The 27,931-nt window shown below is 45.7% G+C and overlaps 2 protein-coding genes across 2 annotated transcripts in view; both read left to right on the top strand.

The window, feature by feature from the left end:
- The first annotated feature begins 5,182 nt into the window (after window positions 1–5,182).
- On the top strand, window positions 5,183–14,528 carry LOC126546258 (uncharacterized). Its single transcript, XM_050194409.2, has 4 exons — window positions 5,183–5,756; window positions 9,240–10,079; window positions 11,622–11,781; window positions 14,069–14,528. The coding sequence occupies exons 2-4, from the start codon at window positions 9,319–9,321 to the stop codon at window positions 14,399–14,401; spliced, it is 1,254 nt and encodes a 417-aa protein (XP_050050366.1). The 5' UTR covers window positions 5,183–5,756; window positions 9,240–9,318; the 3' UTR covers window positions 14,402–14,528.
- Window positions 14,529–15,064: 536 nt separating this feature from the next.
- The window catches only part of LOC126543702 (kelch-like protein 7), a 29,493-nt gene continuing 16,626 nt past the window's right edge, over window positions 15,065–27,931 (top strand). The window contains exon 1 of the mRNA XM_050190808.3: window positions 15,065–16,016. Within this exon, the coding sequence (XP_050046765.2) occupies window positions 15,814–16,016 (203 nt within the window). The 5' untranslated portion in view covers window positions 15,065–15,813. The remainder of the gene's footprint in view (window positions 16,017–27,931) is intronic.

Genomic DNA, 27,931 nt, shown 5'->3' with positions numbered 1-27,931 from the left:
CGCGAACGGTCCTTCGGAGCTCACGATTATAAACTACATGAGAGTCGCTAAAGGCGCATTTTTTCGCGTCAATGGCATCCAGCCGCCATATTTAGATGGTTCACCCCTACGCCGTAGGCATGGTTACTTCTATAAAAGGGCATTTTTAAGGGAAAAGCCTTATATGCCCCATGAAGCGGAAAATCCGGCGAGCATACGGCGTTAACATCGGATGGCAACAAAACCCGCGTGACCAAGTGATGACGTCACATTCCCAGCGCTGGACCTGCTGAGGCTCGCACTGCGAAATCCAACGGTAACCAGCCACGGCGTCGGACGTACCCCGTGGCCCACTCCCAAAATTTGATTAAGGTTGGTACAAATTATAGCAAGGTGGAGTTTTAATTTAAGGCGATAACTTAGGCGAGTTATAATGCATTCGCATTCAAATCACATAATTATACTTAAGTGATTATCAATTTATATTGTATTGGCGCTAGATCTGTCGTAAGTAATGGCAGTATAATGAATAAGAGTGGTAATTTGCTTTAGATAAGTCATGTGGCCTGAAGTAATGTGTCACCTAAATTTTTTATAATCCATGGTAGCAAACTTCGCAGGCACACACCGTGCGTAGCTACATGTGGCGCCAAGTGTCATTACAACATAACATGACGATTGGTACTGAATTTGTATAAGCGTATGCAGATTTTTTAACATCAATCTTCATACTACGAAGAATGTCCCATTATCCAAGCGTGCATGGTCCTTTACGGTAAACGGTGTAGCATATCAAAATGCGGAAATGGGCAGCTTTATAAGTTTTACTGTGTTTGTAGAGTGTACACAATTTGAGGTGCTCTTCGGCACTCGTGCGGAAGCCGCGCGACCACCGTTGTAAGCCGTGTTGGCTATCAAACGCCACGTTCTTTTTGACGCAATAGTGTTACGGGGCCCCTTGTCGCAAAAAAAAAAGAAAAAGAAAAACCGGCGTCCGGCGCCGACCGACTTGTGAGCGAAAAGTCCTGAAACACGCATACCGCATCACGCAGGCCCTCCGCGTGGCGCACAGGCGTTAGTGAACTAATTGAATTTCTCAAAATGCGCCAGAAAAATTGTAAAGTGTGACTTACACGCAACCTACAGACATATAGCATCGGGTTGTGACCTGAATATACGAGAAAACTGTTCTGTTACGCGGGAACTCAAACACAAGCCCCTTCTCTTAAGGGACACTAAAAAAAGTAATCTGATATCACTTGCAATAATTATTTGCCTTTCTACATTACCAAAAGCGCCGTTGATCACCAGAAGGTACTTGGTAAGCCAGAAAAGTAGCAATAGGGTAAGACTGGTGGTGACACCCGTAGAGTTTCGTACAATAATTATGGTAGGAAACTGGCAGCGACGCCTTAAAGTTCCCGCAACAGCGCTCAGTGCGGTCATGGGTATTTACGTCAGCCGCTACGACCTATATATAGTTCTGTTGAAGGGTTGACATCCGGGCCAGTTGGTACTGTTGCATTTGGAGACGATCCCACCGCTGTCAACCAGATGTAGGATCTGGAGGACGATCCCAATTGCTGTCCCCCAGATATTTGGATCTTGCCGTTGGGTGCGGGAGTTGGCCGAGGTTGAGGAGGACGTCGGGATGAAAACTGGAGGTTTATTTACATTATTTACAGTGAGAGTATAAAAACATTAACAGTCATAAAGTCATTACGGGCCGGCAGCAACTCGGACGCTGCGGCCCGTGGCAAGAAGCTCGGAAGAGATGAATGAAGGAATGCTCTCTTGCTGCTCCTAGAGTCACTGAAAAAAATTTTTTCCAGTGACTCTAGCTGCTCCCGGTCTCTGGCTTTTAAAAAAGCCCTTCGGTGTCTCGAAGACACGTCACGTTCGGCCAATCGGCCAGCCCGCTCAGGTGACGCCATTTTCGGCCAATCGGCGAGCCCGCTCAGGTGTCGTCATATTCGGCCAATGGTAGGCGCCCTTGCGATTGTGTCACACCCGGCGCACAGGGTCGCTCCTTGGGCCCCAATTGTCCGAGCGCTTCTCACTGCGGTATTGCCATTCTAACTTGCAAGCGCCGTAAGAAAGGCGGATAGGGGCGACGTTTCAGTGCTACAAAGCAGCTTTGCTCGGGCCCTGCGTTACCTGGAACCGTGCCAGGCTCCCGCTACACTTTCGGGAAGAGTCAAGCAGTGAATAGCTCCACCTACGGCGCACGAGGTGGGGGACGCCAACTCGTTTGCACGTGCCGCGCCTCGGGAACGGGGTAGATGTGCTTCTGCGCTCCTTAATTAGCTGTGGCGCGATTCGATGTGGTCTGGTGAACTCGAAGGAGGTTCCGGAAAAGGTCCCGTATATAACAGTACATAGTTGAAGGAAGAAATCAGTCACAAAGGACAAGAAGAAATGTTCACATCAATGTGACTGAACTATCAACTGAGCTTTATTAGAAACAGCATAGTCATGGGGTCCTGGCATCCCTGGGGTCCGATGACGGTGCAAAATTGTCTCGCCATTGCAATGAATATGGCTGTTACCCATTGTTCAGCAAAGTAACGATTCTTGGCAGAGGCAAGGGCAAAGGAGCAAGAAATCCTGGAAGCATACTACATCAGGTTGTTAGGTGACGATTGCATTAGTACAACCTCGGTGCGCTTACTTGAAAAAGAATTTGCTTTTTTAGGTCGGTCTGTGATAGTGATCCTCTGTGATAGTGATGCTGGTGTTGCGCATGCTCTGCTGGTCTTGCTGGAACTATGCCGTTTATAATAAAGCTCAGCTGATAGATAGTCCAGTCGTTGTAGTGTAAACATCTCTTCTTGTCCTTTGTCTTTTGAGATTGATTTTTTACTACAATTAATTCTGGTTATTTGTGAATATGAATTGTATTTGCCAAACTGCAAAATGAGAATTTTCGAGAACTTTTACTGAGTAAACTCAGTCCATATATATATATATATATATACACGTAGTAATCCGAGACGTCATGCTGACGTACGGCGCTTGAGCTTCGGCGCGGAATAAAAAGGAAATCGAAGTTTGATGATGGTGATGATGATGACCTCATGTTATGGCTCATACCGACACTGGGGGATTGGCCAAGAATTGCGTGCTGAAACGATTACCCAATCTTTTGAAGTGTTCCTTGATGACCTTCACTTCGTCGTCTTTTACTTCAAAAATGACAACAGTTTTCGGAGAATACTTTAGCAGTACAAACTGATTTAGTGTCTGTTTGGCGTCTAACTGCATGTACAGGGCGTTTTTTTAGACCGCGCAGATTTTTTATAGAAAAGTAATGATAGCAGCGAACGAGGTGCTTTTGCAGACAAGTTCCTAGGCAAGGCAAATATATCTTGCCGTTAATGACGTGAGATTTAGAAGAATAATGGACATAAATGAATTAACTTTTTTATTAGTGCCTTGGTGGCAGTTGTCTAAATTGCAAATTTGGAGGCAGTTACATTTAATGCACGCCCATTTATTTTTATATCTAGAAAATCTCACTTGATTCGATACATTCATCATCAAATTCCAAGGGTCAATCGAGGCAATATCGAGTCCGAGCACGTCCACCCTCCTTTTTTTATTTCCGGTAATCAGCAGTACATAGCGAGGGCAACATAAGGAACATATGTACTCTGAACGCGTCATACAGACGGCAACGCCCCGTAAAGACGAGTGGGGCGAAGTTTGAATAATTGCATGACGAGGCAAATTCTGACTCGACACACAGCCGCGTTTGCTTGCCAGGCAAAACGTGTATCAATAGGTGCCCCGACTGCCCGAGACGTTCGGTTGTCACGGGGCGTTTCGCTCTGACACGATCGCTTTTTCTGCGCTTCCGCGGCGCTCGGTTTCGATATTGCCTGGATTTACAGTTGAAGTTCGATTACGAATACCTCGAATTAGGTGCAACTTTAAATATACTTCAAAATGAAGGCGCATTAAAACGTGGCGCATCGGGCTGAGGTCATGAGGGAATGTGATTTGAAACCAATTGTCGGGCCAACTTTGGTCATGGCATGTGAAAGTGCGTATGTGAATTCCAATGCCTTCATTGAACTGCATCGATCTCGTCTGGCACCCTCCTCCTTGTGCTCATATTATGGTGAGAATGAAACATTATATAGAAGATTTCATGTCATGCCACCATTCTTCATTATGAAAATAGTTTAGAAGGATAATTGTACGCTGCTGGTTTGAATCTAGCCATTCCCGATATTCTATCTTTGGGAGCCTCCTCTCTAGGACATTATCGTAGGGATGTTAACTGGTGCAGCTGTTGTGAGGTTGGTAATCGAATCAGGGCGATTTCCTTGCTAAATTCTTTCATGTTTATCTGGTTTCATTCTTTTTTTTTATGTTTCAAAGTTTCTCATTAGTGTTTCTTCTTGGACTCGAATTATTTTCCTGACACCCGATTCTTGGCCAATCTGCCATAGTTGGTATGAGACAGTTGTAGAAGAAAACCAACCAACCAAACAAACTGATTGAACAGCTATCGTAAGAAAGAATTGTAATGGCTTTACAATCGCGAATCATCTTCCAACGATGAATTCACCGTCAATTTTGTATCTGATATAGTGAGAAACGATCGCGAAAAAAGCTACATGTTAAAACAAGTCGCAAAGGACTAACTCTAGCGTACAATGAATTTACGGTGGCTTTCTCTACTCAAACTGTATCGTTAAAATATAAGAAATTGTGTGGAAATCATCGATAATGACTGCTAATGTAAGCGAATAGCCCGAACGAGCGAATGAACTGACCTAAAAGCACTTCTTGTTGGGCTAGTTGGTAGCTGTTCATCATAAAATATGAAAACGCCAAATAAAACGACTCACACAAGACACTCTTCTCTTGTGTGTGTCCGTTTATTTGGCGTCTTCATAAGTTATAATGAATGAACTGACGTTTTGCCGAGTCCGACCGTGGACACCGACCAGTCTCGGTAATCGACGAACGAGGCAAACAAAGCTATTCGATGGAAAAGAACGGCTTTGAAGCAGCAGTGACACCTGTTGTACGCTCCGAGTCATACGACCTGCGGCGCCGACGGCGGCTAAAATGGAGGCGACGCTCCAGTGGCCGGCCGAATAAACATTGCCTGCAAGACGATACCGTGCAGCGGAGAACCCGCGCTGAGGACGCCGGGAACGTGGGAACGGCTTTTGCTATCTGAGCGAACGTGTCGGTGCTCTCTTGGAGGCTGTATGTGCGCACATCAGCCACGAATCCGTACGTAAATGAATATTACAGCGTGGTTCTGCTACGTAGCACGCACTTCGAGCTGCGAGTAGTCTTGGTGAAACATTTCTTCCCAGAGATTCCGCAACACCACCAGGCTTTCGAAAGATTCCTTCAGGCACACCACCTGGTTTCTTCGTGGCCATTCGCACCACGACGGTGAAGACAACTGACATTTCATTTCGCAAGGTCTAAACTTCCACGAGAGCCGAGAGAACGGGAAATCCGTGCAGCGTTTTCAATAGCCACGTTTCCCCTTTCTCAGCGGTAACCCTACCGCGAAGTGCCGCGCATTTTCCCATTGCGCTGCTCAACGGCCGACGCCTACGTGTCGGTGCCCCCGGGTAGTCGGGCGCCTAGCTGTCCGGCCCGGGTGGAGAGAGCGTTGGGAACAGTGGCGATGGTGTCGAAGTTGGAGTCTCGAAGTGATTAGTGGTTGTCTGGGCAGTATCAGCGTACTGACGCGAGGGCCACTGCTGCTCAAGGTTGCTTCGTCTACATTGCGCTTCCTATTCGTAAGCGATTCCTTTATTTTCGTTAGGCCTTTTTAAGAAATCTCAGTGTGGTGTGACGTTCTACTTATATGTTTTGTAATACGCTCCGCTGGTGGGAAGTATGCAGTCAGTCTCCAAACCATGGTGTGTTTCGTTGCACATGTTGGCGCACATCACGCGATCTTTTGCGGAATTTGTAGCAGCTTTGATTAATCGCTGAATAATTGCGAATAATTATCTCATTATTTTGATGTCTCGAGGACATTCTAATTACGTTTAACGTATCTGTGAGCGTCCGTGTGCGGCACTTGGTCGCCTGGTTTAGGTCGTGTGAAGTTGTCGCGTAGCTGTCTGCCTTTACGCTTCTTCGTCGCCTGTGTTGTGTAGTTGTCTTCTTTTCTTTCTTGTCGGTTTTTTTTCTATAAACATGTCTTTTCGCCCACGAGTGGGGAGGCCAGTAGAGGGAATCTCAGGCGGGGCACCGACTGCTTAGCCTGTCTGGCCGGGCGACCGCGTTGTCGCCCGCCTGTTGTATACTGGCGACAAAAGCACCGTCTTCTAATTTACCGAACTGTTCGGTAAACGTTACCCGACTCTTTAGTGCACTTTCGCTTTCTAGACACCGACAGTTCTTCGCTCTGGTTCGTCAAAAGCCAAACGACTGTCGCTGTAGTTTCTGTATGTTGTTGCTTTGCTTTGGGCTATAATTTAGGCAGACGGCTGTCATCGCGTTATAACTCTGCAAAGCCCGCCCATGATTGGCTGTGCGTATTTGAATCTGTGTGGCCTGATTGGTTCTTGTGAGCGAGGAGTTGGGATTGGTGTTTTGTTTGCTCTCTGTCGGGTTGTTGGGACGCTTCCGGTGGCGCCCAGCAGGAGTTCGCGCCGGAGACACCAGGAGACCAGGTTGCAGCGAGTGCTGCTCATATGTCACAGGTATGTAATGTGCAAGTGGGTAAATCTGCAATTCGGAACTAAAGTTCAAATAAACCAAATCAGGAAAATGTCTACGGATCTCCTGTGTGCTCGCCTCGTGTCTCCGGCGCAGAACAAGTAGCGACAATATTCTACGCTACAGTATTATATAAAATAGGTGTATATTATATATCCACATGGGTGTTGAGTATATATAAAAAGGGCTCGCCGTGTCGACCTCCGTGCACTTTTTAGAACGGAGCTCAGACGCCCATTCCTGCGTTGAGCGTCGGCGTCACACGTCGGCGGCGTCCGAGCGAACGAGCACAGAAAAGCTGAAAGCGAACGCGGAGCGCAGCCGGAAAGAAGAGCCCGCGAGAAGGAAAGTGGAGGAGGGTGCTACAGTGAAATCGCCAGGCGGAGAGGAGGGGAAGTGGCCTGCGCATGCGCTGAGTTGTCGGCCGCCGCAGCCGCGAGTTCGATCTCATCTGCGCTTCCGCGGGGAGGGGAGGGGGGCGCTCATTAATGACGGCCGCACTGCCGCGCAAGACGGGCTACGATGACTACGATACGGCGCCTTAGTAGCGCGCGTCGTCTATATGGAAACAAAGCGCTCTACTCACAGCGTTCTCTCTAATATAAGAGCTGTATACCTATATAATCACGATACAAAATATTGACAAGGGAAATTAAAACACGTATAGAGCTGCGCTCAAATTTCGCATCAGGAAGTATCGTAATCGTCGGTGATTTTTTTCGCTCATACCACAGCGTGCCCATAATATCACCGTTATTTGTTCCCTTAGTTCCAAGTCGCGTGGTCCACTGGCGTATGACCGTCTGCCACGCGGTGCTGGAAACATCCATTGCTTTCACGCGCATTCCAGGGAGCCTATATTTGCCCCCTCCTTGCGGCACTTGCGTATGCGCCACGCGAACAAGTCTGTAGCTCTGGGCAAGGTTTCGTTACGGGACTATGGGTAAAGTGTACTTCGACGAACGGGTTCGCGATCTGTTATATTTTCAAAGTATTAGTTCTTAGCTCGGTGCTCAGTATTTCGCTGTTGACGCCGTCCGCGGATATACTCAATCAGGTCCCATGAGTATGTGCCGCCGGGTATGTTATCATGCCACTCAGTTTGTATGCGCCATCATCGCCGCACCGTCGTTGTGTAGCAGGGTTCAAGCAGCAGTAAAGTTCTCAAAGTAAACCACTAAAGTTCTCAAACCTATTGCGAGAGAATTTTGGCGAGATATGAAAGAATTGGATATTTGGCCGTAATTTTCTCTTCCAGTAGTCAGCCTGTTGCCAAGAAATTAAGGAAAATTCATATATTTATTTATTACCTCGAAGGTCCCTATGCTGGGCATTATACGAGGGGTCGTCGACGGTTAACTATGTGATGAAGATTGTGTATCGGCAAGAAGGGATTTGAACAAAGCAACATGAGTTGTGGTGGCGATAGTAGGGGGAAGAGCGCTCCACTTTCGCGCAGTCTGCAGAAAGATCGCATGGTGCAGGTGCATATAGGGGTACGGGCCCGTGGCGGGTAGCCCGAGTTCACGTGGCTGTTGTGCTACTATTGCTATATCTAACCGAGTATCCAAAGCCAGTTAGCAACTATCTAACGTGAATGCTATTACATACCAACTCTAACCGAATCTATGCAGTTGGCCGCCCTGCAAGCACAAGAAGGGCGGATTAAAGCGGTCGATGTTCCAATCATGTTCGGCATTAGCCAGTCACTCGATACATTTCAAAACATGATAGCTAGTTGTGGCGATTAGGCGGGCTGATGTCGTAAACGTGTTATCGGGAGGCAAGGAATGATGCAAGCTGTTATAAAGGCAAAGGCGGGCATTGTAACGGGGAAAGGGCTGCGACCTTGTCAAGGTGGGATTTTAAAGCTGCAACGCTGGTAGTGAAGAAATAACCAGAAACTACAAATCGTGCGACTCGGCTCTGGACTGATTCAAGGGCGTCGAGTTAGACTGCATGGTGAGTATCAAGCACCGAACCTGAGTATTCCCGCTTATGTCGTACTAGGGCTTTGTGGGGGCGTTTTAAATCGGACGATGCTAAGGCCGATGTTACGCCGTAAAAAACCAAGAACACGATTAGCGGAATTCACGACGTTGTTAATATATGTACAGTGAAAATATATTGCCACTGTTTCATTTGGGTTCAACGACATTAGCCATTTGCTCTACTATCCTTGGATTAGTATAAGGTCATGCTTAAGAACGGGGACATCATTTCAATTGGGAACAATTAATGCGCTAAATTACACAGTCACCGGCAAAAAGGCGCCTATTAGAAGGAAGATTGAGGGGAAGGTCATCAGTACATTATACAAAGAGGAAGCAAATGTCATAACAGAAAACTTTACTGGTGCAAATTGATTTATTGTTCTTGGTATTGTCCATTTAAAGTTTTTCGCACTTGTCAGTGGCATGGTTATGCGCAGAAGCCGGCGCATTAATTGAGTACGTTCCTGCATATTGATGAACCATTCATGTAGAAAGGACTGCGCATGTCGTCCAACTGAGTGAACTTGAAATATTTCCCTCGGGTTTCTCCTTCGGCAGGCAGCCGACTCTACAGCCGGTGATCCGCATCAAATATCTACCTGTCAAAGAAAGAGCAAGATCATTCCTGCCTTCAGTCATGAGCGCGTATACACCTCTGGCTTACTCCTTCGCCCGCATGATGGGCCCCGGTGTCATGGTCTACTTAGACACGCGCACCGACTGGAACGACGTCATTGCCATGAAGGGCGCCCGGGAAGTCCTTGAGGGCGTCAAGTATCCGGGCGATGATGTGAGGAGGTCGCTGTATGCGTCGTGGCTCCGTGTGCTCGCCTCCTGCACGTGGCGCGACTCGTTCGATCACCTCATGCTCGAGTGTGTGGTCGCCACGCCGTCTGTTTCAAAACCGGAGACGCCGCTGTACGCGGATATTTTCAAGGCCCATGATCCCATCGACCGGCCGTTCCCGAACGTGCTGACGCCTGTCTTAGACCTGGCGAAGAGGCCGCGACTGTTCTCGCGCAAGGAGCCCGTCGAGCCGCTTCCGTCGTCGCCAGGCCTCGTCGACTTCTTGGCAGACCTGCTACGGAAGAGCCGCAGTTCGCGGGCGGCCCTCGACGAGGCCGGCCTGATCATCGGCTTCTACAGCCTGGCGCTAGCCACGATCGCAGCCAAGCCGGCGAGGAACCTGCAGGATTTCTTCCGGATCCGGATGAAGAGCGCGCTCACCGCAGCCGTGCCGACGTCGTTCGAAGGGGAAGTGTTTTGTCCAGGCGGAAGATTTCTCGCCGAACTCTCCCGCAAAGCTCACGCCATTAGAAGTGAGGTGAAGCCTTATATTGTGCTACTGGTACTCGGTCAGCACTGCTTCCACGCCAACGCGAAGGACGCTGCGCCGAGGTAAATATACCGGGTGTCTCAGCGAATATTTTCGAAAATTTTAAAGGTTGCCTGTGGCAGATTCTAGTTATGAGCTGGTATACTCGAAGAGGTGGACATTGTTTGCACGATAAACTGAAATGCATAACCTACTAATTAGCAAAAATTTGCTTAGTTTAACTAATTGCCCACATTGCAATTTACAAATTCTAGCCGTGGAGTTCGCAAGGCGGATCCACTTGGAACAAATTCTCGGGATGCTTCCAGTTTCGAGATATTGATTCCCGAACTTTGCGGACAAACGCATTGGCGTTACAGTTACTTTTCTGCTTCAATGCATAAAACGGCGTTTTGTAAAGCTTTGCGAACGCCACGGCTAGGATTTGTAAAGTGCAATATGGGCCGTAATATAATTAGTTAAAAACATAATTAGTGAATATTCGTTAATTAGTCGATTATGCACTTCAATTTTTTTTTAGCATGTCGGCCTCTTTGAGTAGACCAGCTCATATACCACAACCAGAATTGTGGTATATGCCACAGGCAACCTTCAAAATTTTTTGGAAAGTGTTCGCTGAACACCCTGTATTTCGGGCTTGTATATGAGCAACTTATTTATTATTTTTGTTAAAATTATGTGCATCCTCTTCAGCGATATAATTACGCTTGTCATGTGTGGACAGTCGGGCGTTTCATTATTCTGTAATCCTGCCTGAGGAAATCTAGAATGCTTTTGGTGATCAAAATCATATATGGCTGCACTTAAGCAAGTATACTATAGAAATGGGGAAAATTTATTTGTATGTTCACCATCAGCCTATTTATGTCTTCTGCAGCACGAGAACCTCGCTCCACAGTCTCCAATTACCGTCTCGAGCCAGCTGACACCACCTTATGCCTAATTCTTCGCCGTTTTCGACTGTGAATCCCTTCTCTTGGCACTCATTCTGTAACTCCAATAGACCAGCAGTTGTCTGCCGTGCGCCATTACATATGGCCTGCCCAAAGGCATGTCTCCCTTTTAATGTCAATCATAATATAGGCTCTGATAACTAATCCACCGCCGTCTTCGTGCCGGTAATGCCTAGGTAATGCCCGTCGTATGTGATCGAACCTTTTTTTATTCCGTTTATTTCTTTCTCATGATTAAGGTTATCTGAATAAATGACCTAAACAAACGTACGCTTGCACATTTGCATTAGCATCTTGAAGAGCCTCAAAATTCTAACTTCCCTTCCTTTTGCGTTTCTACGCAACAAATAAAGAGAAGTACTCCACGTTACAGCTCAGGAGCACTTGAATCTCGGCTGCATGATCTTACGCGGAAGGTACGCAAACGGTAGTATGGATTTGTTTTTAGGGAGGAGGTTGCATGTGAGAGTATCACCACAGAACTTTCGACATAGGGGCTTGTCTTTGTCATAGCAGTTTTTGTTCGTCAGTTGTTGCCCTCACGAAGACGAGTCTTTTCGCGAAACAATGGCTCCATGCGGAGACGCTCCTGTTCGATGACTGTTTGTCACGTCAAGTAGCTTCCATCTTCACTCTCGTTTTGGATGACAGGGCCGACATGGAGTTCTTGGAGGAAGGCTTCCTGAAGGGGGCAAAGTTCGGTCAGTTCGAAATCGTTGAGCTGCTCTACGAGGCGCAGGAAAAGACCGGGATTGGAGCCGCCTTGCTCAACCGGAAACTTCGAGCAGAAGACAGCTCCTGTGATCCAGAGGTTTGAGTTGGTTTTTGTTTTGCCGCAGCACGCACCATTTAAAGGAGCAAAAGTTTATCGACACTACGGCGTAAGCAAAAAATTTATTTCCGCACAGCCGTCCAATGCGGATCGAATTGCGAGTGCGCATTGCATTGTGGGAACATGCACACGTGGGCGTTACCGCTTGATTTTGGTTTTCATGCCTAGGGGCTATTCTGCGAGGAATGAAAATTTTGTTGCGGCATCTGTGGTCTCCAAACTAATACTAGCCACTGTACATCTTGTGTTACTATCCTGCGTGAGACTGTATCTCATCTGCACTGTGTTAGCGCCAACCCTTGGCGTGACGGCGCAAGACAAGAATTGGCAAGTCATCGTACGTTTGCGCATTATCAAGCTGTTGTCGTCATCTACCATATTTTTGTTGGAGAATTCAAGCTTGACATGGAGCATATAAAGAGATGGCCGCAAGTGCAAGATGACCCCACACACAAGCGCCAGTGATCACATGTCCCCGCGAGGAAACTGGATCATTAGCAGCGAGTTGTTTCGGGCCCCCCTAAATTTCCTCCTTGATGCGGAGCCATAGAGAGCAAAGGGTGAGGCCTGTGGGTCGACGTGGAATGTATGCCGCGCAGCCCGAGGCGCTTCGTTTCGAATTCACACTCGCCGTTAGTATTTATTTGCGTTACCAGATGCTCTTGTGTCACCAGATGTACTGTGCAGGGCTTCAGACCTTACTATACACTCAATTAAGTGGCGCTTGCGCGGATCAGTTGCAGGCAACTTTTGCAAGGTCCGGTCCGTCTGCGGCAAGCAACATTAGTACTCCTATGCATGATGTGCACGAGGTATACGCTGAGGAAGACGGTGCAAAGCCTGCTGCAAGACAGCTTGGCCAGCCCCATGTTTCGTATGTTTGTGACAGTGTGCAAGTAGCATAATGCTATTGAATAAAGACATTTAAATCAAGCGTGTACAGTTTTAAAACATATATATATATAAAGCAATAAAAATACCATGCGATAGAATGTAAATACAATAATAATATTCTGGTTGAAGTGTATTTTCTTCACTGGGTATTGTAATCACTATACACTATACGCAAACGAGCTGGAAAAAAAAAGTGCCAATGAAAAGCGCCATACAGCACATCGCAAGTAGAACACAACATCAGTCTTAGTACAGAAACGAAGGAGCTAAAACATAAGAAAGCAATACAATGAGCGGTATCTACTACTGGAAGAATGCACGCAATCTTCTTACGTGAAACGTCTTTCAAGATCGGTCAGTGGGGGTCGATCGCTTGCTAAAGCTGCATGTAAAGAAAACAACAGATTGCATTACTGCTTATATTTTTGCAACCGTGCTACCGATGCGCCTTGCTGTGATATCGTTGAGTAGAGGAAAGAAGCCTATGCTCGATCACGCACGTGTCGCGTGCACAGATGGCGCTGTTATCGTGCCACGCATGACGCAATCCGAACTAAATTTAGCCTCGCAAGCGGCGTCCAGAGAGGCGTATAGCCCGACTTTACGTTTGTCCATCCGAGCAGGAATGGTCGCGTTTGAGAGAGCTCACTATAGTAGTAAAATGTTTTTCTGAGATAACCGCTGGAACGATTTTGAAGAAACCTGTTGCATTCGAGAGAGAAAGTTAAATTCTAGTGACTGTTGGAAGCGGAATTTCGATTTAGGGCCTGAATCCTGATAAAAAAGTTTCCAAAATTTGCATTTCTGAAAAATAAAATTGAAGCACGAAGTTTGCGAATTAATAGCTCTGCATCAAGAACAGATATCGCGGTTATGTAAGCGGCACCCACTAGGTCATTGAAAGCGGATAAATTCAATGTGTCATTTTATATAGTACGTGAATTTGTTACGCTGTGTACAAGGGTTCCGCAAAAGCTGTATTTTCATACTACTAAATTTTTTTAGATTCACGTGTAACATATCAATTTTGTCCGCTTTAGATGTGCTATTGGATGCAATTCACGTGATATAATTTTTAATTGCCGAGTTAGAGTTGTAAACATGATAGTCTCGTTTTCTAAAAATTTTTGATTTTTGCCAATATTTTAGTAAAAGATTGACGACCTAAATCAAAAATTCGAAACCAACAGCCTCTATATTTCAAGATTTTCTTTTAAATGCACCAAATCTCGCCAAACTTGGCGCGGTGGGTGTCGAGGAAAACGAATTCTCCTTTTACATGTATTTAGATAGTAGCATCCGAGCTAAGGCTTCCTCTTAAGTCTACAAGGCCTTATGACGATCGTCGATTTTTATGAATTTCCGATTTCAGGTCACGGTATCCAGCCACCGCGTTGAAGTGTTCCTGGAAGGCGATAAGGAACTGTCGCAAAGAACCAAACCATGGTGCCGTGCTGCAAACAAAAACTTCTTCATGTACCTAGAATTTGACGAGAACCTGGCCTACGCCATGAGGTTGACAGCGCTCGTGGCGCCTGACCCCGGCCATCAGCTGTGGCAGCGACCGCAGTTCGCCGGCGTCGACCCATCGCAACGCGCCAAGGCACGACTCTGGGCCACGAACTTCAGGCGCGCCCAACGCGAAGCAGTCGTCGAGGAACCTGCCAAATCTAACCGCAACCGCCACCGTCATGACAGCGCTTAGCCTAGTCTCTGACCGGTTTCAGTGTGCTTCTGAATGTCTGCTTTGTCTTCGTAAAGCCAGCCTTTTTTAAATAAACTGTTTCAAATGATTCTTGCTCAATGGAATAAAAATATTGGGTTTTCTTACAGTTCCTGTTTATTAGTGGGAATACAGGGTTTTAGAAAACGTGTCCACGTGACAGCTTTGCGCACCCAAGATACCCGCGCACAGCTTGCGATATTTTGCACTATTTGTCCATTTTTTAACACGAATTATTCGTTGACTTATCCCAGGTACTTGCAGTAAGTAGGTAGGCAGGTTCCTGTCTCGCATCGTTTCGAGCTTCTCCAATAAAAAAATAATTCAAGCGTCCTATGTTGGCATCGGACCCATGCCAATGCGGGCGAATATGTAGGAATAGGTGTTAAGGGCCGTTCACCAGGCCCTATTGCATATTCTTGTAATGCATGATGTTGGTGTTGTATTGACATCTTAGAAACGGGGCGGTGACAAATATTCGCTTAGCCAGTTTGAACTGTATGCTGTACATGCTTATCGTTCTGACATTTTGCCTACATCTCATGTTTTCTGTCTTAAAACGTTTAACTTTGTACAATTCCCTGCTTTTTCCCGCCGGTACTCTAAACATCTCTTGCTTATCGCGACTGCTGACAGGCTAATGCTTTCACTTTAAATCTCTGGTAGTTGCAGGGCGCCGAGTTGGGAGCGTTTTCCTGGAGAACATATTCAAATAAGGTTAATAGAAAAGTAAGGGGAAATTTAAATATCGCCTTGCCATGCTGCCAGCATAAGAGCTTTACCGTCAACGTATCCGTATGCATCGGCTTCGACTAGCATCCTCAAGTTCTTCCCTGCCGTCTCCCATGTCGCAGTCAAGAAAAGGTGTCACGAAAGTCCTTTTCTTTTTTACGTTATACGAAGAGCCACGACATCTGAACCATAGAGAAAAAAAGCAGTCGCAAGCTTCAGTGCTCCCTAAACCGAGCGAACGAGTACAGAGAAAGATTAGAGCGAACGCGGCGCGCAGCGGGGGGTAAAAAAAAAAAACAATACAAAAAGGGTGAGAGGAAAGAGGCGTGAGGGGAAAAGTGGAGAGGAGGGTACAGCGGGACCGGCTCCCTCAGCCGTCTGCTATATATAGCGTTGCGTGATCATTATACAGCATTAATAAACAGCCCTGGCTTTTTTTATTATTAACCTTTCTTTTTCTGTAAAACAATTGTTGACGTAGCCACTTTTTATCATTAACCTTTTCGTCCGTCCAGTGAAACGTAACAGTTGACGTAGCCGCGGTACTCTCTACCTCTGGCAAACAAACCCTTCGATTTTTTCGCCACTGGGCGAGAACACTGGACGATGTGGCCCAAGGGTTGTGAAGAAGAAGAAGAAGAGGGAGACGCAGGCATCGGCCGATGAGCGACTTCGAGGTGCAGGTCTGCCTGAAGGACGGGGGCCCCGGCCGGGAGTTCACCATGGGCGTGGACGTGCTGCGGGCCTCCAGTTCGTATCTACGCGACCTGCTGTACGAGATGCCCGGACCCGCGAACATGCGCTTGCAGATCGACGGCATCTCGGCGGAGGCGTTCGAGGGCCTCAAGGCGTACCTGCGCAACAGGTTCGTTGCTTGGCACAAACGCGTTAACTTATAACGCTGAACTGAAACGAAAACGGGGCAGGTTGGTTCGTGACCAATAATAACAGCGCGGCGATGACGAAGGTGAGTGACGTAGCAATAGGTCGGCAGTATAAGCAAGCAGTCGCTCGCCATTATTTTTTTTTTCAGACTTCGCGCTCGCGTACATACGTCTGCTCATACCAGCATGTACTCATTCACTCCCGCACTCACCTGTACACATACTCGAGGATATACTCATATCCGTACGTCCACTCACACTCACCGGTACTTACGTGCATAAGTATTCACTCACGTTCATATATAGTCAGGTGTACTCGCACTTACTAATGTTCATACTCGCCAGGGGCAGCTCCAAAAGGCAACTGACCCCGACAATATTTCCTCCTTGCCCCACCATCGCTACCCTCTCCTCCCAGCAATATGAGTGCCGAGGGATGAATTCAGGGCCCGCCTGCATAAAAAAAAAAATGTCGTGCTCTGCAATCCATACGAAAAGAATCCTGATCCCGCCCCCTGATAACCACGTCTACTCTACTCGCACTCATATGTATACGTATAAAGGGCATCCCAGCTAACGTTACCAAGCTGCTATATATATAAATATATATATATATATATATACACACACACACACACACACGGTGCAAGATACAAGACCTACGGTGTAGAGGTCTGACGACAGAACAGCATAGATCTTGGTATGCAGTCTTGGAAACAATACAAGTTCTATACTTGTATTCAGTATAGGACACAAAATATAGGTACTCACTCACGTGCACTCGCACTCACCGGCCCTCACTCACGTTCGCGCTCTCGATAGTCTATATTGATGTGGCCAGATTCCTCGAACTCCGTAGCGGCAATGGGCGGAGAAGAGGTCGCAGATAGGAAAAGATAATTCAACATTTCTTTCACGCTTTGTTTACAGTGAAGGGAAACTGTTTTCGAAGCTATTGAGTAAAGTTCCCCTTTTGTTTCAGCGTTATTCCACGCGCTTATACAACACCACGCGCGTGTCTGGTGGTGAGCGAATTGTGGCATGTGATGTACAGTGTCGAATACGGCGCGAATTCACACTGTATTAGAAAAATTACAACATCAAACTTCTGGTCTGTAGCAAATCAAGAAGCCAGCATTTGACATTTCGCTCAGTTTGCTCGTTTTTAGGAACCAGGTGAGGACGTCGTTGCTTAGGAACGATGAACAAGGACGGTTTGTGCTGGACCATACTTCGATCTTTCTTGCGCATCTGCACGTTCGTCCGTTGGCTGAGGGTGGACAAAGAAGTCAAAAACATAGGTCGGCAGGATAAATGCAACTCACTCAGACTCACTCACAAATTATATGTTTTGCTGGGGAATCGCTCGGACTCGTACTCAGCAAAATTCTGCTCAGCCGGGCTCACTCGTACTCACTCACTAAAATTTGATTTGACCTGCGTAATCTCACAAACTCAGGCTTTATCTTGAATTGAACTCACTACTGATCAAAAGAGCTTCATACAAGACTAATGTACCGCACACACAGAGAGATTACAAACTCGAAACAATTAGAAAAATGCCTGCACAAGATGGCGGTGACGGCGTTAGCCTGGAACGCTTAGCCAGCAATTTTTCAGCTGAGCATCTCATACGTTTAAACATAGAAGCAAGTTACTTGCTTCCTGTAAACCGCAATGTTTTGTAAGAAACAAATATATACGACGTCTGGTACTGGCAGTGCTGGAATTATTTCCCTTTAAAGGCCCCTCACCAAGTCTGGCCATTTTGAGCTGACAAGCGCAGAGCATACATTGCAGGATAAAGATCGTGTCTGCAAAGTATTACATCGCTACGCGCCGCGGAAAGATGTGAAATTTCAAAACGAACCCCGTTCTCGCGTCCGCCGCGCCCCAATGACGTACTCGTGTCCCTGTGCCCATAGAGTTTCCTACAAAAGTTACTAGAGGGAACTCTGGCGCTGCAGTCGTTGTCCTACCATGGGAATGATGGGAAGTACATGGATTTATCTGATCTTCGTGCTTGTGGATTCAGACGTTCTTAAGGCTTTGTATATTACGCTATATAAATCTTATTTTCGTATATTTCAGCGCAATCTATATTCTTCGAAGTGCAGAAGACGCCGGGAACGCGCACAATTGCTATTAATTGCAACGATTGAGCTTGTCCAGGTGGCCAAATTGAAACGCGCCAAGCGTCTCAAGGCACTGGCATGCCCGCGATAAATTCATAAGGGCGTTTCATTCGCTTGTCGATACGTGCGTCCGTGGCTTAACGGTTTCAATATCAGGCTTCGGTGCTAGAGTCCCTGTGTTCGAATCCTGCCGTCCGGCAATTTCAATTATGTTTATTTAATTATGTATTACGCAATACACTGTTGAAAATGACGAGTTCACGAAGTCACAAAGCCGTTTGAAGCCAGAAGGGTGAAGTTTAGGCAGATCCATGTAAATTCCCATGATAATACAACCGCTCCCGTTGCAGCTCCCGTAGACGCCAGAGTTCCTTCTAGCAATTTTTGTAGGAAACTCTATGCCTGTGCCTACGTACTCCAGTCCGCAGTGTGACGTCGCTCGTGGTGACACGTGATTTAGAGAATTGTCCAAGACAACATCTGTTAGCTTGAATTGACGAATTGGAGTTTAGAGAAACACCCAAACGGAATGTCTGCATGTTTTTTGCTTTACTTCGCACCGGAAAAAGAGAGATGTACTTCCGCTTCGTCTGATAGTTCCCATGGTCGTGCGGTCACGTGCGTAGGTACCGAAACTACGCCATTTTCTATCGTGCTCCAGCGCCCGTGATGATGCTCTGCGATCCGCTTGTTCTGCCTCATTATTCGTGTAGCACTTAATTAAACCGCTAGTCACGTTTCCTTGTGCACAGCGTGCAAAATCGTGCGATGCGCGAACGTGACAACAGCTCGCGCGCGACGCCGTCAGCGGAAATGCGTAGCGCCGGTAAAAAAACGAGAATAAGAAGTGAAGGCGGGGCCCGCGACGGTTTGTGTCACGCTATCCTCGAGGTCCGGCATGGGAGAACGCAGGCAAGGAATTTCGCATGCGGAACGAGGCGAGTGGAGAGGAGTCTCGCTATGCAGTGGAGCCCGCCTGCTGAAATCATGGGTTCGCGGCACTGAAATAATTCCATCTCGGCTATTAATGAACCGATTTGAAAAATTTTTGCGGTAGAACGCTCCCTAGAGGACACGTAACAACTTCCAGCGTATAACCGAAATTCGCTATGGGGCCTGGTGAAGGGCCATTTAAGCGTAAATAAAATGTGCTGAAGTGATCTTTGAAAAAATTATGGAAATTTTTATCTGAGTGTTTGTACATGCGCACGTGCGTGCCGCGGCGTGCGCGTACGTTTTTTGGCAGTTCAGGATGAGCCCAGTCCTTTCCTCCTGGCACTGTGTGGCACTAAGGCTTGCCTGATGAACAAAAATTGACGCTGCTAAAATTGTGCACATGAAATTGACTGTAAAGTAATGCCACGTTTTAACCTACAATTCACGATGGCACCGCAAAAAGTCCGCCTCGCTGTCGTGATTTTTTTGTCCTACAGATGGCGCTAATGGCGCCGACAAATCGTAAGTCCTGCTCGGTCCAAAGAATCAACTGCAGTTTTGTCTGTGACATTACGCGGCATTATAAGTGCAGATGTGCAGTTCCAGCGGTGGCACTACTGACATGCATGTTTACTAGCAATCCTGATGTCCGCCGGATCGTTTATTTATCGCGTTAAACGGCATCTACGCAGGCCCGGGGACTGATATACGCGGAGTACCGGCGCTTTCGAGACACTTTATTTTTTGTCGAAAAAATGATATTTTCATGGGCTATAGGCTTAGTGTTTTTTCCATTTTGGGGGGAAAATTATTCTTTGCCGGATCGTTTATTTATCGCGTTAAACGGCGTCTACGCATGCCCGGGGACTGATATACGCGGAGTACGGGTGCTTTCGAGACACTTTATTTTTTGTCGAAAAAATGATATTTTCATGGGCTATAGGCTTAGTGTTTTTTCCATTTTGGGGGGAAAATTATTCTTTGCCGGATCGTTTATTTATCGCGTTAAACGGTGTCTACGCATGCCCGGGGACTGATATACGCGGAGTACGGGTGCTTTCGAGACACTTTATTTTTTGTCGAAAAAATGATATTTTCATGGGCTATAGGCTTAGTGTTTTTTCCATTTTGGGGGGAAAATTATTCTTTGCCGGATCGTTTATTTATCGCGTTAAACGGTGTCTACGCATGCCCGGGGACTGATATACGCGGAGTACGGGTGCTTTCGAGACACTTTATTTTTTGTCGAAAAAATGATATTTTCATGGGCTATAGGCTTAGTGTTTTTTCCATTTTGGGGGGAAAATTATTCTTTGCCGGATCGTTTATTTAACGCGTAAAACGGCGTCTACGCATGCCCGGGGACTGATATACGCGGAGTACCGGCGCTTTCGAGACACTTTATTTTTTGTCGAAAAAATGATATTTTCATGGGCTATAGGCTTAGTGTTTTTTCCATTTTGGGGGGAAAATTATTCTTTGCCGGATCGTTTATTTATCGCGTTAAACGGCGTCTACGCATGCCCGGGGACTGATATACGCGGAGTACCGGCGCTTTCGAGACACTTTATTTTTTGTCGAAAAAATGATATTTTCATGGGCTATAGGCTTAGTGTTTTTTCCATTTTGGGGGGAAAATTATTCTTTGCCGGATCGTTTATTTATCGCGTTAAACGGCGTCTACGCATGCCCGGGGACTGATATACGCGGAGTACCGGCGCTTTCGAGACTCTTTATTTTTTGTCGAAAAAATATTTTCATGGGCTATAGGCTTAGTGTTTTTTCCATTTTGGGGGGAAAATTATTCTTTGCCGGATCGTTTATTTATCGCGTTAAACGGTGTCTACGCATGCCCGGGGACTGATATACGCGGAGTACGGGTGCTTTCGAGACACTTTATTTTTCGTCGAAAAAATGATTTTTTCATGGGCTATAGGCTTAGTGTTTTTTACATTTTGGGGGGAAAATTATTCTTTGCCGGATCGTTTATTTATCGCGTTAAACGGCGTCTACGCATGCCCGGGGACTGATATACGCGGAGTACCGGCGCTTTCGAGACACTTTATTTTTTGTCGAAAAAATATTTTCATGGGCTATAGGCTTAGTGTTTTTTCCATTTTGGGGGGAAAATTATTCTTTGCCGGATCGTTTATTTATCGCGTTAAACGGTGTCTACGCATGCCCGGGGACTGATATACGCGGAGTACGGGTGCTTTCGAGACACTTTATTTTTCGTCGAAAAAATGATTTTTTCATGGGCTATAGGCTTAGTGTTTTTTACATTTTGGGGGGAAAATTATTCTTTGCCGGATCGTTTATTTATCGCGTTAAACGGCGTCTACGCATGCCCGGGGACTGATATACGCGGAGTACCGGCGCTTTCGAGACACTTTATTTTTTGTCGAAAAAATGATATTTTCATGGGCTATAGGCTTAGTGTTTTTTCCATTTTGGGGGGAAAATTATTCTTTGCCGGATCGTTTATTTATCGCGTTAAACGGCGTCTACGCATGCCCGGGGACTGATATACGCGGAGTACGGGTGCTTTCGAGACACTTTATTTTTTGTCGAAAAAATGATATTTTCATGGGCTATAGGCTTAGTGTTTTTTCCATTTTGGGGGGAAAATTATTCTTTGCCGGATCGTTTATTTATCGCGTTAAACGGTGTCTACGCATGCCCGGGGACTGATATACGCGGAGTACGGGTGCTTTCGAGACACTTTATTTTTTGTCGAAAAAATGATATTTTCATGGGCTATAGGCTTAGTGTTTTTTCCATTTTGGGGGGAAAATTATTCTTTGCCGGATCGTTTATTTAACGCGTAAAACGGCGTCTACGCATGCCCGGGGACTGATATACGCGGAGTACCGGCGCTTTCGAGACACTTTATTTTTTGTCGAAAAAATGATATTTTCATGGGCTATAGGCTTAGTGTTTTTTCCATTTTGGGGGGAAAATTATTCTTTGCCGGATCGTTTATTTATCGCGTTAAACGGCGTCTACGCATGCCCGGGGACTGATATACGCGGAGTACCGGCGCTTTCGAGACACTTTATTTTTTGTCGAAAAAATGATATTTTCATGGGCTATAGGCTTAGTGTTTTTTCCATTTTGGGGGGAAAATTATTCTTTGCCGGATCGTTTATTTATCGCGTTAAACGGCGTCTACGCATGCCCGGGGACTGATATACGCGGAGTACCGGCGCTTTCGAGACTCTTTATTTTTTGTCGAAAAAATATTTTCATGGGCTATAGGCTTAGTGTTTTTTCCATTTTGGGGGGAAAATTATTCTTTGCCGGATCGTTTATTTATCGCGTTAAACGGTGTCTACGCATGCCCGGGGACTGATATACGCGGAGTACGGGTGCTTTCGAGACACTTTATTTTTCGTCGAAAAAATGATTTTTTCATGGGCTATAGGCTTAGTGTTTTTTACATTTTGGGGGGAAAATTATTCTTTGCCGGATCGTTTATTTATCGCGTTAAACGGCGTCTACGCATGCCCGGGGACTGATATACGCGGAGTACCGGCGCTTTCGAGACACTTTATTTTTTGTCGAAAAAATATTTTCATGGGCTATAGGCTTAGTGTTTTTTCCATTTTGGGGGGAAAATTATTCTTTGCCGGATCGTTTATTTATCGCGTTAAACGGTGTCTACGCATGCCCGGGGACTGATATACGCGGAGTACGGGTGCTTTCGAGACACTTTATTTTTCGTCGAAAAAATGATTTTTTCATGGGCTATAGGCTTAGTGTTTTTTCCATTTTGGGGGGAAAATTATTCTTTGCCGGATCGTTTATTTATCGCGTTAAACGGCGTCTACGCATGCCCGGGGACTGATATACGCGGAGTACCGGCGCTTTCGAGACTCTTTATTTTTCGTCGAAAAAATGATATTTTCATGGGCTATATAGGCTTAGTGTTTTTTCCATTTTGGGGGGAAAATTATTCTTTGCCGGATCGTTTATTTATCGCGTTAAACGGCGTCTACGCATGCCCGGGGACTGATATACGCGGAGTACCGGCGCTTTCGAGACACTTTATTTTTTGTCGAAAAAATGATATTTTCATGGGCTATAGGCTTAGTGTTTTTTCCATTTTGGGGGGAAAATTATTCTTTGCCGGATCGTTTATTTATCGCGTTAAACGGCGTCTACGCATGCCCGGGGACTGATATACGCGGAGTACCGGCGCTTTCGAGACTCTTTATTTTTCGTCGAAAAAATGATATTTTCATGGGCTATAGGCTTAGTGTTTTTTCCATTTTGGGGGGAAAATTATTCTTTGCCGGATCGTTTATTTATCGCGTTAAACGGCGTCTACGCATGCCCGGGGACTGATATACGCGGAGTACCGGCGCTTTCGAGACACTTTATTTTTCGTCGAAAAAATGATATTTTCATGGGCTATAGGCTTAGTGTTTTTTCCATTTTGGGGGGAAAATTATTCTTTGCCGGATCGTTTATTTATCGCGTTAAACGGCGTCTACGCATGCCCGGGGACTGATATACGCGGAGTACCGGCGCTTTCGAGACACTTTATTTTTTGTCGAAAAAATGATATTTTCATGGGCTATAGGCTTAGTGTTTTTTCCATTTTGGGGGGAAAATTATTCTTTGCCGGATCGTTTATTTATCGCGTTAAACGGTGTCTACGCATGCCCGGGGACTGATATACGCGGAGTACCGGCGCTTTCGAGACACTTTATTTTTCGTCGAAAAAATGATATTTTCATGGGCTATAGGCTTAGTGTTTTTTCCATTTTGGGGGGAAAATTATTCTTTGCCGGATCGTTTATTTATCGCGTTAAACGGCGTCTACGCATACCCGGGGACTGATATACGCGGAGTACCGGCGCTTTCGAGACACTTTATCTTTTGTCGAAAAAATGATATTTTCATGGGCTTAGTGTTTTTTCCATTTTGGGGGGAAAATTATTCTTTGCCGGATCGTTTATTTATCGCGTTAAACGGCGTCTACGCATGCCCGGGGACTGATATACGCGGAGTACCGGCGCTTTCGAGACACTTTATTTTTTGTCGAAAAAATGATATTTTCATGGGCTATAGGCTTAGTGTTTTTTCCATGTTGGGGGGAAAATTATTCTTTGCCGGATCGTTTATTTATCGCGTTAAACGGCGTCTACGCATGCCCGGGGACTGATATACGCGGAGTACGGGTGCTTTCGAGATACACTATTTTTCGTCGAAAAAATGATATTTTCATGGGCTATAGGCTTAGTGTTTTTTCCATTTTGGGGGGAAAATTATTCTTTGCCTAATCGTTCATTTATCGCCTTAAACGGCGTCTACGCATGCCCGGGGACTGATATACGCGGAGTACCGGCGCTTTCGAGACACGTTATTTTTTGTCGAAAAAATGATATTTTCATGGGCTATAGGCTTAGTGTTTTTTCCATTTTGGGGGGAAAATTATTCTTTGCCGGATCGTTTATTTATCGCGTTAAACGGCGTCTACGCATGCCCGGGGACTGATATACGCGGAGTACCGGCGCTTTCGAGACACTTTATCTTTTGTCGAAAAAATGATATTTTCATGGGCTATAGGCTTAGTGTTTTTTCCATTTTGGGGGGAAAATTATTCTTTGCCGGATCGTTTATTTATCGCGTTAAACGGCGTCTACGCATGCCCGGGGACTGATATACGCGGAGTACCGGCGCTTTCGAGACACTTTATTTTTCGTCGAAAAAATGATATTTTCATGGGCTATAGGCTTAGTGTTTTTTCCATTTTGGGGGGAAAATTATTCTTTGCCGGATCGTTTATTTATCGCGTTAAACGGCGTCTACGCATACCCGGGGACTGATATACGCGGAGTACCGGCGCTTTCGAGACACTTTATCTTTTGTCGAAAAAATGATATTTTCATGGGCTTAGTGTTTTTTCCATTTTGGGGGGAAAATTATTCTTTGCCGGATCGTTTATTTATCGCGTTAAACGGCGTCTACGCATGCCCGGGGACTGATATACGCGGAGTACCGGCGCTTTCGAGACACTTTATTTTTTGTCGAAAAAATGATATTTTCATGGGCTATAGGCTTAGTGTTTTTTCCATGTTGGGGGGAAAATTATTCTTTGCCGGATCGTTTATTTATCGCGTTAAACGGCGTCTACGCATGCCCGGGGACTGATATACGCGGAGTACGGGTGCTTTCGAGATACACTATTTTTCGTCGAAAAAATGATATTTTCATGGGCTATAGGCTTAGTGTTTTTTCCATTTTGGGGGGAAAATTATTCTTTGCCTAATCGTTCATTTATCGCCTTAAACGGCGTCTACGCATGCCCGGGGACTGATATACGCGGAGTACCGGCGCTTTCGAGACACGTTATTTTTTGTCGAAAAAATGATATTTTCATGGGCTATAGGCTTAGTGTTTTTTCCATTTTGGGGGGAAAATTATTCTTTGCCGGATCGTTTATTTATCGCGTTAAACGGCGTCTACGCATGCCCGGGGACTGATATACGCGGAGTACCGGCGCTTTCGAGACACTTTATCTTTTGTCGAAAAAATGATATTTTCATGGGCTATAGGCTTAGTGTTTTTTCCATTTTGGGGGGAAAATTATTCTTTGCCGGATCGTTTATTTATCGCGTTAAACGGCGTCTACGCATGCCCGGGGACTGATATACGCGGAGTACCGGCGCTTTCGAGACACTTTATTTTTCGTCGAAAAAATGATATTTTCATGGGCTATAGGCTTAGTGTTTTTTCCATTTTGGGGGGAAAATTATTCTTTGCCGGATCGTTTATTTATCGCGTTAAACGGCGTCTACGCATGCCCGGGGACTGATATACGCGGAGTACCGGCGCTTTCGAGACACTTTATTTTTTGTCGAAAAAATGATATTTTCATGGGCTATAGGCTTAGTGTTTTTTCCATTTTGGGGGGAAAATTATTCTTTGCCGGATCGTTTATTTATCGCGTTAAACGGCGTCTACGCATGCCCGGGGACTGATATACGCGGAGTACCGGCGCTTTCGAGACTCTTTATTTTTCGTCGAAAAAATGATATTTTCATGGGCTATATAGGCTTAGTGTTTTTTCCATTTTGGGGGGAAAATTATTCTTTGCCGGATCGTTTATTTATCGCGTTAAACGGCGTCTACGCATGCCCGGGGACTGATATACGCGGAGTACCGGCGCTTTCGAGACACTTTATTTTTTGTCGAAAAAATGATATTTTCATGGGCTATAGGCTTAGTGTTTTTTCCATTTTGGGGGGAAAATTATTCTTTGCCGGATCGTTTATTTATCGCGTTAAACGGCGTCTACGCATGCCCGGGGACTGATATACGCGGAGTACCGGCGCTTTCGAGACTCTTTATTTTTCGTCGAAAAAATGATATTTTCATGGGCTATAGGCTTAGTGTTTTTTCCATTTTGGGGGGAAAATTATTCTTTGCCGGATCGTTTATTTATCGCGTTAAACGGCGTCTACGCATGCCCGGGGACTGATATACGCGGAGTACCGGCGCTTTCGAGACACTTTATTTTTCGTCGAAAAAATTATATTTTCATGGGCTATAGGCTTAGTGTTTTTTCCATTTTGGGGGGAAAATTATTCTTTGCCGGATCGTTTATTTATCGCGTTAAACGGCGTCTACGCATGCCCGGGGACTGATATACGCGGAGTACGGGTGCTTTCGAGACACTTTATTTTTCGTCGAAAAAATGATATTTTCATGGGCTATAGGCTTAGTGTTTTTTCCATTTTGGGGGGAAAATTATTCTTTGCCGGATCATTTATTTATCGCGTTAAACGGCGTCTACGCATGCCCGGGGACTGATATACGCGGAGTACCGGCGCTTTCGATACACTATTTTTTGTCGAAAAAATGATATTTTCATGGGCTATATAGGCTTAGTGTTTTTTCCATTTTGGGGGGAAAATTATTCTTTGCCGGATCGTTTATTTATCGCGTTAAACGGCGTCTACGCATGCCCGGGGACTGATATACGCGGAGTACGGGTGCTTTCGAGACACTTTATTTTTCGTCGAAAAAATGATATTTTCATGGGCTATAGGCTTAGTGTTTTTTCCATTTTGGGGGGAAAATTATTCTTTGCCGGATCGTTTATTTATCGCGTTAAACGGCGTCTACGCATGCCCGGGGACTGATATACGCGGAGTACCGGCGCTTTCGAGACACTTTATTTTTTGTCGAAAAAATGATATTTTCATGGGCTATAGGCTTAGTGTTTTTTCCATTTTGGGGGGAAAATTATTCTTTGCCGGATCGTTTATTTATCGCGTTAAACGGTGTCTACGCATGCCCGGGGACTGATATACGCGGAGTACCGGCGCTTTCGAGACACTTTATTTTTCGTCGAAAAAATGATATTTTCATGGGCTATAGGCTTAGTGTTTTTTCCATTTTGGGGGGAAAATTATTCTTTGCCGGATCGTTTATTTATCGCGTTAAACGGCGTCTACGCATACCCGGGGACTGATATACGCGGAGTACCGGCGCTTTCGAGACACTTTATCTTTTGTCGAAAAAATGATATTTTCATGGGCTTAGTGTTTTTTCCATTTTGGGGGGAAAATTATTCTTTGCCGGATCGTTTATTTATCGCGTTAAACGGCGTCTACGCATGCCCGGGGACTGATATACGCGGAGTACCGGCGCTTTCGAGACACGTTATTTTTTGTCGAAAAAATGATATTTTCATGGGCTATAGGCTTAGTGTTTTTTCCATTTTGGGGGGAAAATTATTCTTTGCCGGATCGTTTATTTATCGCGTTAAACGGCGTCTACGCATGCCCGGGGACTGATATACGCGGAGTACC

Source organism: Dermacentor andersoni, chromosome 10 (genome assembly GCF_023375885.2).
Source record: "Dermacentor andersoni chromosome 10, qqDerAnde1_hic_scaffold, whole genome shotgun sequence".
Lineage (NCBI taxonomy): Eukaryota > Metazoa > Arthropoda > Arachnida > Ixodida > Ixodidae > Dermacentor > Dermacentor andersoni.
This window is presented reverse-complemented; position numbering and strand designations above follow the sequence as displayed.

Bases quoted from the DNA above. Each gene is read 5' to 3' on its own strand.
- LOC126546258 (XM_050194409.2), top strand. From the start codon at position 9,319: ATGAGCGCGTATACACCTCTGGCTTACTCCTTCGCCCGCATGATGGGC. The intron at 10,080-11,621 runs GTAAATATACCG...TTTGGATGACAG, and splicing joins GCGAAGGACGCTGCGCCGAG to GGCCGACATGGAGTTCTTGG. The intron at 11,782-14,068 runs GTTTGAGTTGGT...TTCCGATTTCAG, and splicing joins ACAGCTCCTGTGATCCAGAG to GTCACGGTATCCAGCCACCG.